We start from the raw sequence: 9,824 nt of genomic DNA, 5'->3' as shown, positions 1-9,824 counted from the left end.
TATATAAAAATGTACATATTATTACCTTAGAACAGGGCAATTTGTAAAATAAAACCATTCTATAATCTATAGCATTGGTCAGTTTGAAATAGCTAAAGGAGGGGCGCCTGGGTGGCGCAGTCGGTTAAGCGTCCGACTTCAGCCAGGTCACAATCTTGCGGTCCGTGAGTTCGAGCCCCGCGTCAGGCTCTGGGCTGATGGCTCAGAGCCTGGAGCCTGCTTCCGATTCTGTGTCTCCCTCTCTCTCTGACCCTCCCCCGTTCATGCTCTGTCTCTCTCTGTCTCAAAAATAAATAAAAACGATAAAAAAAGAAAAATTAAAAAAAAAAAAAAAAAGAAATAGCTAAAGGAAAGAGTACCCAATTGCATTTTGTTGGGAAAACTACATTTTGGGAAGCAGCAACCCTTTTGTGCCCATTATATAGAAGTTCTTGCACTGACTGTACTTAGATTGCTTTAGAAACAATTCAAGTACAATCATTATCCTAACATCAATAACTTTTACAAGTGGAGCTTTCAACCTTGGGGCTGATCCACTTGGATGCAGTATTTGAATTCCATTTATGTGCACATAATCTTTTAAAGAGATGCTAAATTGAAAACTTGGGTTACATGCAGTAAATTGAAAAGATTAGTTTACCTTGAGAATTAGACTAATTAGAACAGGGGAAGGGAATTTAGAGATTCTCTCCTCCAACAGCCTTATTTTACAAATAAGGAAATTAATATCAAGAAAGACCTAGTAACTTGCCCTCACTCACATGATGAGTTACTAGCAAACCTGGGACAAGAACCCAGGTTCCAGGAGTGTGTCCTGGTGTCACTTGACTTTGAAGAATGGGTGACACTTCAGCAGCATAGGTGATGGGAAGGGGTTATGGAGAGGCCGACAGCACTCCTGGTAGAGGGATCAATGGAAGTAATTTCACAGAGCCAGGCTCTGAAATGGAGAGACTGATGAATGTACTCAGGAAGTGTCAGAGTGGGGAGGCTGGAAGGAGAGATTAAGATGAAGTTTTGTGATGTTAGAAGAAAGTCCCGGATTCTCTTGTAACACGGAATATCAGAAGAGAGTTTTAGGGACTCTTTTTTATAGTTTATATGGCTCTTCCATATTTGTAGTCTCATTATAGCAATCTTGGGAAATTGATATTACACAGATGATGGTCTAATATTCAGAAGGTCATGTTCTTTGCAAAACTAAGATTTGAACTAGGGCTCTGAATAGCAAGGCGGTGTATTATGATCCTTTTTTTGTCTGTTTGCTTGTCTTTGTTTTTTGTTTTTAAGTAATCTCTGCACTCAATGTGGGGCTCAAACTCACAACCCTGAGATCAAGAGTCGCATGCTTTACTGACTAAGCCAGCCAGGTGCCCCATGTGTATTATGATTCTTAAAAGCATAAGTTCCAGAGCCAGGCCACTTGGGTTTAAATCTGTCTGGCCCCATTTAGAAGCCATATAAACTTGAGAGAAAAAAATAATGGCTAAAACTTAGTGTTTATTATGTGCCAGGCTCTGTTCTAAATGCATAGAACTAAATACATATTACTCATTTAATCCAACATCCCTGTTATCTATTATCATCACTACTTTAAAAGCTCTCCTCCAGGAGAAAGAGGAGTGAAAGAAGTAAGGAAGGAGTGCCTCAGTAGAAGATGAAAAACAGGGAAGCATTTCCTCCTAGATTCTCTGTTATTATATGGTCTCAAGTCTGGTATTCCACTGGTTCCCTTCGACTTGTGATACTGTGGTAGATTAAATTATTGTTCAAAATATTCACCTCTTCACTTCACCTTCTTAGGAGGACTCTACTTCCCTCTGCTTGACTTTGCGCCCAGCCATATGACTTGCTCTGGCCAAGGAAATATTAGCAGATTTAACACCAAAATTTGAAATAAAAATGCTTCTACAGTTGGGCTTGTCCTCTTGTACTTCTGCTATCACACTGAGAAGAGCTTCCCCTGAATAGCTTCTGCCCTGCTACTCCCTAGACTTCTCAGTGGTTAAGTGTGAAGTAACCACCCTCCAATCCTACAGAAGATCTAATACTAGCCCATCCAAAGACACTCTTCGAGATTCAAGTATAAGAGGGGCGCCTGGGTGGCTCAGTTGGTTGAATGTCCGACTTCAGCTCAGGTCATGATCTTGGGGTTCATGGGTTCGAGCCTCACCTCAGGCTCTGTACTGACAGCTCAGAGCCTGGAGCCTGCTTCAGATTCTGTGTCTCCCTTTCTCTCTGCCCATCCCCTGCTCATGCTGTCTCTCTCAAAAATAAATAAATGTTAAAAAAAATTAAGAGGTGCCTGGGTGGCTTGGTGACTCTTGATTTCAGTTCAGGACATGCTCTCACGATTCGTGAGTTCGAACCCCATGTCAGGCTCTGCACTGACATGTGGAGCCTGCTTGGATTCTCTCTCTCTCTCCCTCTCTCTGCCCCTCCCTTCCTCTCTCTCTCTCTCTCTCTCTCTCTCTCTCTCTCTCTGTCTCTCGCTCAAAATAAATAAATTAAAAAAATTTTTAATTAAAAAAAAAGACTCAAGGGTAAGAATTTTGAGGCACCTGGGTGGTTCAGTCAGTTAAGCATCTGGCTCTTGGTTTCAGCTCAGGTCATGATTTCAGGGTTCATGGGATCAACCCCCACATTGGGCTCTGTGCTTACAGCACAGAGCCTGCTTAGTGTTCTCTCTCTCTCCCTCTCTGCCCCTTTTCCACACATGAGTGCTTGTGCTTTCTTTCTCTTTCTCAAAATAAAGAAACTTAAACAAACAAACAAACAAAATACTCAAGGATAAGAATCTAGATCCGTATGTATTTCACCAGCAGAGCAACAACCACTGAGCTTCCTTCTTGGTTACTCTGGAAGCTGAACCAGAAGAATGGGACAAAACCTGACACCTTCTACTTCTACTGACTTCTGCTACTTACAGTACTTTCTCTATTAACAAGCATTCTTTTTATCAAAAGTAACCTATCTCTTAAGTAACAGGGTTTGGAATCTCCCCCCCACCTCAATAAACCCACAAAAAGAAAACTCAGAACAGAACCCAATTAAATCTCTTGGCAGTCACCAGGAGAAGGAAGCCCATATTTATGGATGGAGAACCTCCCGCCCTGAGCCCTTTAATAAAGGTACAGGTTAATCTTACACACACATGCGTGCACGCGTGCACACACACATACACACACACACACACACACACACACACACAGTGGCAATGCTGTCAAGGCATCTTGCAAGCAGAACTAGAGCTTCTGATCCTCTCATTCAGAAGTAGTGGATCACCATTCTGTCCATTCCAATGAGTGGCAACAGTGAGGGAACCCTCACACAGAATCTGGGTATCTGGATAATGTAGGAATATAAGTTTTCCACCTAATGATGATAAACTGCACTGTTGGGGTAACAGTCAGCTTGCAATTCTGACAGTTACAGTGGGTTATGGAGGTTCAATAGGTATGTTCTTTAAAAAATTTACTTAAATCACCCTTCTATAAATTGAACCTCATTCTAAATGCACCAAAGGGCTGTTTTAGGAAATGTCATGTTGAAATTTTTCACAAAGAAAATAATCTCACTCTTGTAACTTTATGTAAGTTTTCTACACTGGGTGTTCCTGAACCATAGTCACCTGGGTACTTCCCCTATAAAGGAGTTTCTCTACAGGAGGGCATCCATTCCACAATGACAACAATAATGTTAAAATGCTTTACATCACTCTTTATTTCAAAAGTGCTTTACTAACATAGACTAATCTTCACAACATTTAAGGGAGGTAGATAAGTATTACACCACTTTCACAGATGGAGAAACGGAGGCAAAGATTAGTAAATTGTGTTGAAGGGCATAATATATGGCACAATTAGGAAAATAATTTGTTGCAGTCACGGATCACTGGTGATCTTGCCCCATGACTTCTGAGTCCCACCAACACAAAAGTAGCAGATGCAGCATGGAAGCAGGTTGTCCTCAGTTTGGCTAGTCTAAGGCTACGCTTCTCCTTGTTGACACCAGATGTTGAATGTGCTGCCCTTTGGCCAGTATTTCCCTCACACACATTCTCACATGACTCCACCTCTAAAACAGGGGAGAGTAGGAGCTATGGTGGGTACAGGAGGAGGGGCTGGAGGAACAGGGCTGGGAAGGTGGAAGACAGAAAACACGAACTGGTATCAAAGCAAGGGCGAGGAAGAACAGGAGGAGCCACGGGAGGCAGCCCAACGAAGAAAGCCAGAGCAGAAAAGAAGTGTCACTCCATGTGAAAAGCTCAGACATCCAGAAATGCTACTAAAAGGGTAATTCTTCACAATGACATTACAGAGCCATTCCTCGTGGCTTTGCCAAATATAATTATCAGGTCCTTCTGACATTCCCAGGAGGCAGAGCCATTCCTCTCCCCTGGTCCAAACCAAGTGCTGATGTAATTGACCTGACACTGCAGAGGCTGTTGACAACTCAAATGCACTCTCCCACCATGCTGCCTCTTCTAGTCTCTTTCTTCCAACAACAACAACTACAAAACAACAACAACAAAGTCAATGCCTTTCAAGATTCTCTCTGCAAAATTCCTAAAACGTTCCCTAAAACTTTGATGAGTAGGGTAGAATTCCATGTTTGACTTTCATAAAGGGGCTGTAATAGGCATACATGGGCATGAACAGCCCCTCTCGGCCAATGCCCCTTTATACAATGTGGGACACTAAAGAAAGGACCTTTTCTGATCTTTCTAGGGCAAAGCCATTGTAAGTGATGGTGACATGCACCACCACCTGCATTGGAGGTACTGGTGGCCGAGGCAGCACCAAATGAGGGGGCTGACGAAGACCCCGGGCTAAAGTGTCATCGGAGGGACAGGTGCAAGAAGTCAGAGCAAAGAGAGGCCAGCCACGGCAGAGATGGGTAGAGGTGCTCCCTCCCATTCCATGTTCGAGGCTGCATGGAGGCAACAATGTTAGTTCATCTCTCGGCACCTCCTAGGTTGGGTCAGAGCCAGAAATGCATCCTTTCTTCATTTCAATCGGCAGCATGGTTCTTTCTGGCACATAGCTTTAACACCTCACCCCTCCTCTCCAACAAGAGCAATCAACTGCCAAGCCTGACTGATTCCACCTCTGCAGTGCCCTTCACGTTGGTCTCCCTGTCTGACGACAGCCTCCTGTAGATCCTAGCATCTCATCCTGACCAGGGCAAGACCCTCCTACCTACCTCATCTCCTGCACTCCAGTCTTCCCTAAACTCAGTTGCACCTTCTCATCTTCCTCTTGGAGCACAGCGGTCATGCTGCTGCCCAATTTGGAAATTCACCATGTTCTCACTGCCTCCCAATTATGTGTCTCATCATCTTGAATCTTCAACAGATTGCATCTGTTGCATCTAGCAAAGGTTCTCTTCTTTCTGAACCTCCACCTGTCCAAATGCCAACTCTAAAGACTTAGCTCAGATACCACCTCTCCCAAGAGGTCTTCCTTCCCGGAGGAGGTGGCATTTCCTCTGAGCTACAAATGCACTTGAAGACATGCACTAATGGAGTACATGACAACTGCGTTAAGTCTTACCTCCCCGACTGGGTGTGTCCACGATTTGGCAGGGTGGGGGATGGTGAACTGTCTTAAAATTTGTCTATTCCCTACAGCACCTACCAAGAATTGGTTATTGCATATCCACCTCAGTAAGGAACTGCTCAATGGTGAAATGAACATATACCTGCCCATGAATGAAGACACCAAAGTACACTGCAGGTGTGATCTGACTCTCAGGATAAAACAAATCCATGATATAACTTTGAGGGATGGGATAGGGGCAGGCAGGTGGGACTATCTGTTTTGGAGTCGAGAGACCTAGGACTGAAGTTCTGCTTTGCCATCTACCAGCCACTGGTCTGGTACCAGATGATTCTTCTCTGAGCATCATTTCCTGACTTCTGCATGACCTCACAGGATTAAGGATCAAATGAGACATAACTGAACTCTACACCACTGGTTCTCAATCCCAGTGATGTATCATAACTTCCAATAAACCTTCTGAAAAATGTAGAGAACAAGGCCCCAACCCAAGTCAACTGAACCAGAATCCTCTGGGATTGGGACCAGGTGGGACTAATTATTTATAAAATACTATTTTTATGCATAGCCAAGGTTGAAAACTACTGTTATAAACTCATAAATACCGTTAACAGTAGAGCACGGTACTTTAGGCTTCGGTTTAATTATCCTTTATTTGGTTAGGAATTCATTCTGTTTTTATAATTTCATTATGTGTGTGAGCATGTTTTGTGTTGTTCTGCATTGCTGTTTGTGTGCTTAAGTGATAAATTCTGAGAGAGGATAATGTCCAGCACACTGCTATACACAAAGTGTACCTAACCCAATTTGGGAGAGTCTGGGGAGGATGATAAGTAAAAACTTCACAAAGTCCTCTAAAAAACCTTGCTACGCGGAAGTGTGGGGACCAGACAAGCAGAACTGGCAAAACTGGGGAGCTTGTAAGAAATGCAAAATCTCAGGCCCCACTCTAGAAGCTGCATATTAACAAGATTTCCAGATGGATCAGTAGGTGAAACAAAGGAAAACTTCACTCTGTTCACATCTGTGTTGAGGGCCTGCCATTCCCTGCCCTAATCCTGAGTGGGTAGGAGGGCATGGAGAGTCAAGTTCTGTCTTCCATAAACCATTTAACCTTGGGACTTTACCTAGATGTGTCTTCTCTAAAGGGTCCATTTTGTAAACATGAAATTAAGAATACAAATCCTTACAAAAGGATCCTTTCTTTCAAATCTAGTCTTTATAGCTTTCCTTCAAATAACCAGTGCTTCTAAGATATTTAAAATATGATCAGAGTATAAATTGATATCCATTTAAGTTTTATGTAGTGCGTAAATTAAATAACAAGTATATGTTTATCTTACTCAACTTATAGTCCCCAGGACCCAAATTCAAAACTTAGGAAGGCGGGAAGTTTAGCCAAAGCAGTAATCAATTGTTCCCTAATGACCCAGACCTTCTGGACAATTCGGATGTTAGCAGTACCCATTCAAGACTATGCAGACCACACCACAGTCAAGGAGTTGCAGAAGATTCTAAACATTATCTAAACCAATGCCTTACTTTATTACAGGCACTGATTAAAAGGAGTTACCCCAGGTCACACAGCACTTTGAGGCAGAGCCAAGATCAGAATTCAGGCCGTGGCTTCTCACCCTACACCCCCCTACATAGCCTCTGCCACACATACTTTTCTTTCCCCAGCACGTGGCCTTGAAATTTCATGCTCAGAAATTGCTGACCTGCCTTGACACGTGTCACTTTTCTTGTTCCAGCTACTGCTGTGCCCAACATCCCAGAACTGGTTTTAACACTAGGCTACAGGAGAAGCGATCTCAGAACTAAATCAAAATATCCATTTGCCAATCCATAGTTCCAAATATGCTGGTAACGGGTTCTTAAAAAGCCAATGCTAACTGTGTGATGCAAACTCCACAGCATTACTAATAGCTAGCACCATGAGCATGGTGAGGGAAGGGCCTTTCCCTAGGTGGCCAATGATTAAAAACAGGGCACCCATTAACTCAGTAGCACAAAGTTGGGAGGAAACTACAGAGGGAAAGCAAAAATGAGCACAGTGGGGTTGGCAGCACCTTTAAAAAACATACACAGTGTGACTATAAAATTGCAAGTCTTATCTTTTAATAAAACAAACATGATAGGTTATAGAAATCTAAATGAACATTTGTCCCTCAAAGCAGTTACATCCTTAGTTCCAACAAAGCTACTGCTTTTGGAGCCATTATTTGGAACCCCTCTTTGGGGAAAGGCCTTCAAAGGCAGTTCATGAGCCACATGAGAAAATATCCTTCCAAATGTTGGGTGTTTAAAATCAGAAAAGCCACTCAAAGAATGACACTGCGGGTGGGGGGAAGGAAAAAGGCTCTCATGGAGGTTTCCCTAAAGACCTCCAGCGAGTTCTGAGCAATAGCATCACCCCTGGAGAAACATGTGGCCTCCAGGGACTTTCAGCCACTTTCAACGGGAACGCGTTCACTTGGATAGAAAAGTTCCACTATTAAAAAAAAAAAAAAAAAAATCAGCCACACTCCTTTATAGTCACACTTGCCTCTGATTAAAAAAATACAACAACAACACTCACACGTGGTTCTTGTATGAATTCTAATTAAGAGACATTACATTCAGAATCATAGCACTCATAGTGATAGTTTTCAGGAGACTGGATCAGCTTCTTTGCCAGTGAAGGGGTACATGGGGTGCAGCAGTTTACCTGAATGTATTCTTAAATACGTGACTACTACCGCTCTAATTTTCCTAGTTGTAGCTCTGTTACAAGTTACTGACCGCAAGTTCATGTTCCAGGCTTTCTTTGCCGACACAGATTGGTTACAAGGGAGCCGCCCCCACAGTCTTAGGGTGAATTGGGAAAGGGCCGGTTAAATGAGGAGACAGGCCACTCCTTGGTGAAAGTTTGTAGCTTCCTTTCCCAATACATCTTCTTTTTATTGAGAACTTCCATTTTTATCCTGTGTTCCTCCTCTGCCATCTCACACTCCCGCTCTATCTGCTGGATTTTGGCCACATGCACCTCATTCATCTGTATCAGCTGCAGCTGTAAGATGGACATTTGTTGATGGTGTTCTTCCTCATGCATCTTTTTTAAAGCACCTTCCTGAGAGGTTTTGCTCCTGTAGTGTTTATTGGCTGTTATTCTGACAGCTGAACACGAGGGTTCAGGTTGAGAGGTCCCCTCACACACAGGAAAATGTATGAACTCTTTCTCATCATCGCACAGTTCTCTATTTGAAACAGCAAATGATTCTGAAAAACAGTAGCAGAAAACATACGTTCAAAGATTTTACAGGCAGAGAGTGTATCAATCCTATTCCAAATGACAGGTCCCCCATCACAGGATGTAGCGGAAACAGTGTCTGCTTTGGCCTGCTTTGTCTATGGGTACTCTTGCCACACCTGACTTTTCAAAACCCACAAGTCAAAACCAGTGTTCCCTCCAGAAGCAATGATAAAGGGTTTCGTCATGTGGTTTCTAGAACTGTGAACTATAGGAACAGTGGTCCGAGGCTGTGCTTATCAAGAACTGTTGACCTAAGGTCTAAACCGAAGTGTGCACAACTCCGAATAAGCAGAACACCATGGTACGAGAGCAATGGTGGGTTTTCAGATTAAGTTCTCCGTCAGTTTGACCTCCCTGTCTCAGTTTCTCATCCGGCCATGAACACTTTCCCTAGCCCTTGACAATCCTTCCTGAAATCTCTTTCCTCTGTTAGCTTCCACACCATGGCTGTCTCCTCAGTTTTCAACACCTCCTCTCCGACTGCTCCTTCTCAAGCTTCCTTCCAGGACTCAGACTCTTGCTGCACCTGCAACTCACCTCTTAATATTCCTCTGGGGTTCCCATTTTTGGCTCAGTTTTCACTGCAGCCTAGTAACCCTCATAATCTGGTTTCTGACCTTCCTTTTTCTCGCCTTACTCCAAAATACCCTGGGTGCCCTTCAATCGTACCAAAAACTTCACATTCTTTAAAGGCCATGCTCTTTTTTATAATTCTGTCTCTGTTCCTTCAGCCTGAAGTTGGGCTAACTATTCATCCCTCTTCCCTCCCCACCCAGGACCCCACACTCACTCAAGCATGCACTCTTATTCCAGACTCTCCTTTTCAACCTCCCCACAACCCCCACTTTGTTCAGCATCTGCAAAACCCCAGATCGCTCCTTTCTCTATGAGTACTCCTCTGTAATAGCACTTACCATGTTCTAGTATTACTTTGGGACCATGCCTTATTCATTTCTTTTATCCTTGGG

The 9,824-nt window shown here is 43.3% G+C and overlaps 1 protein-coding gene across 5 annotated transcripts in view; it reads right to left on the bottom strand.

Moving 5' to 3' along the window:
* Window positions 1–3,699: 3,699 nt before the first annotated feature.
* MSANTD3 (Myb/SANT DNA binding domain containing 3) overlaps window positions 3,700–9,824 on the bottom strand; it is a 28,789-nt gene continuing 22,664 nt past the window's right edge. For all 5 annotated transcript variants that reach the window (XM_045470354.1, XM_045470353.1, XM_045470355.1 and 2 more), the window contains one exon: window positions 3,700–8,822. In XM_045470354.1, the coding sequence (XP_045326310.1) occupies window positions 8,413–8,822 (410 nt within the window). In that variant the 3' untranslated portion in view covers window positions 3,700–8,412. The remainder of the gene's footprint in view (window positions 8,823–9,824) is intronic.

Source organism: Leopardus geoffroyi, chromosome D4 (assembly GCF_018350155.1).
Source record: "Leopardus geoffroyi isolate Oge1 chromosome D4, O.geoffroyi_Oge1_pat1.0, whole genome shotgun sequence".
NCBI lineage: Eukaryota > Metazoa > Chordata > Mammalia > Carnivora > Felidae > Leopardus > Leopardus geoffroyi.
The sequence above is the reverse complement of the archived record's forward strand: the minus strand, read 5'-3'. Positions and strand labels throughout refer to the sequence as shown.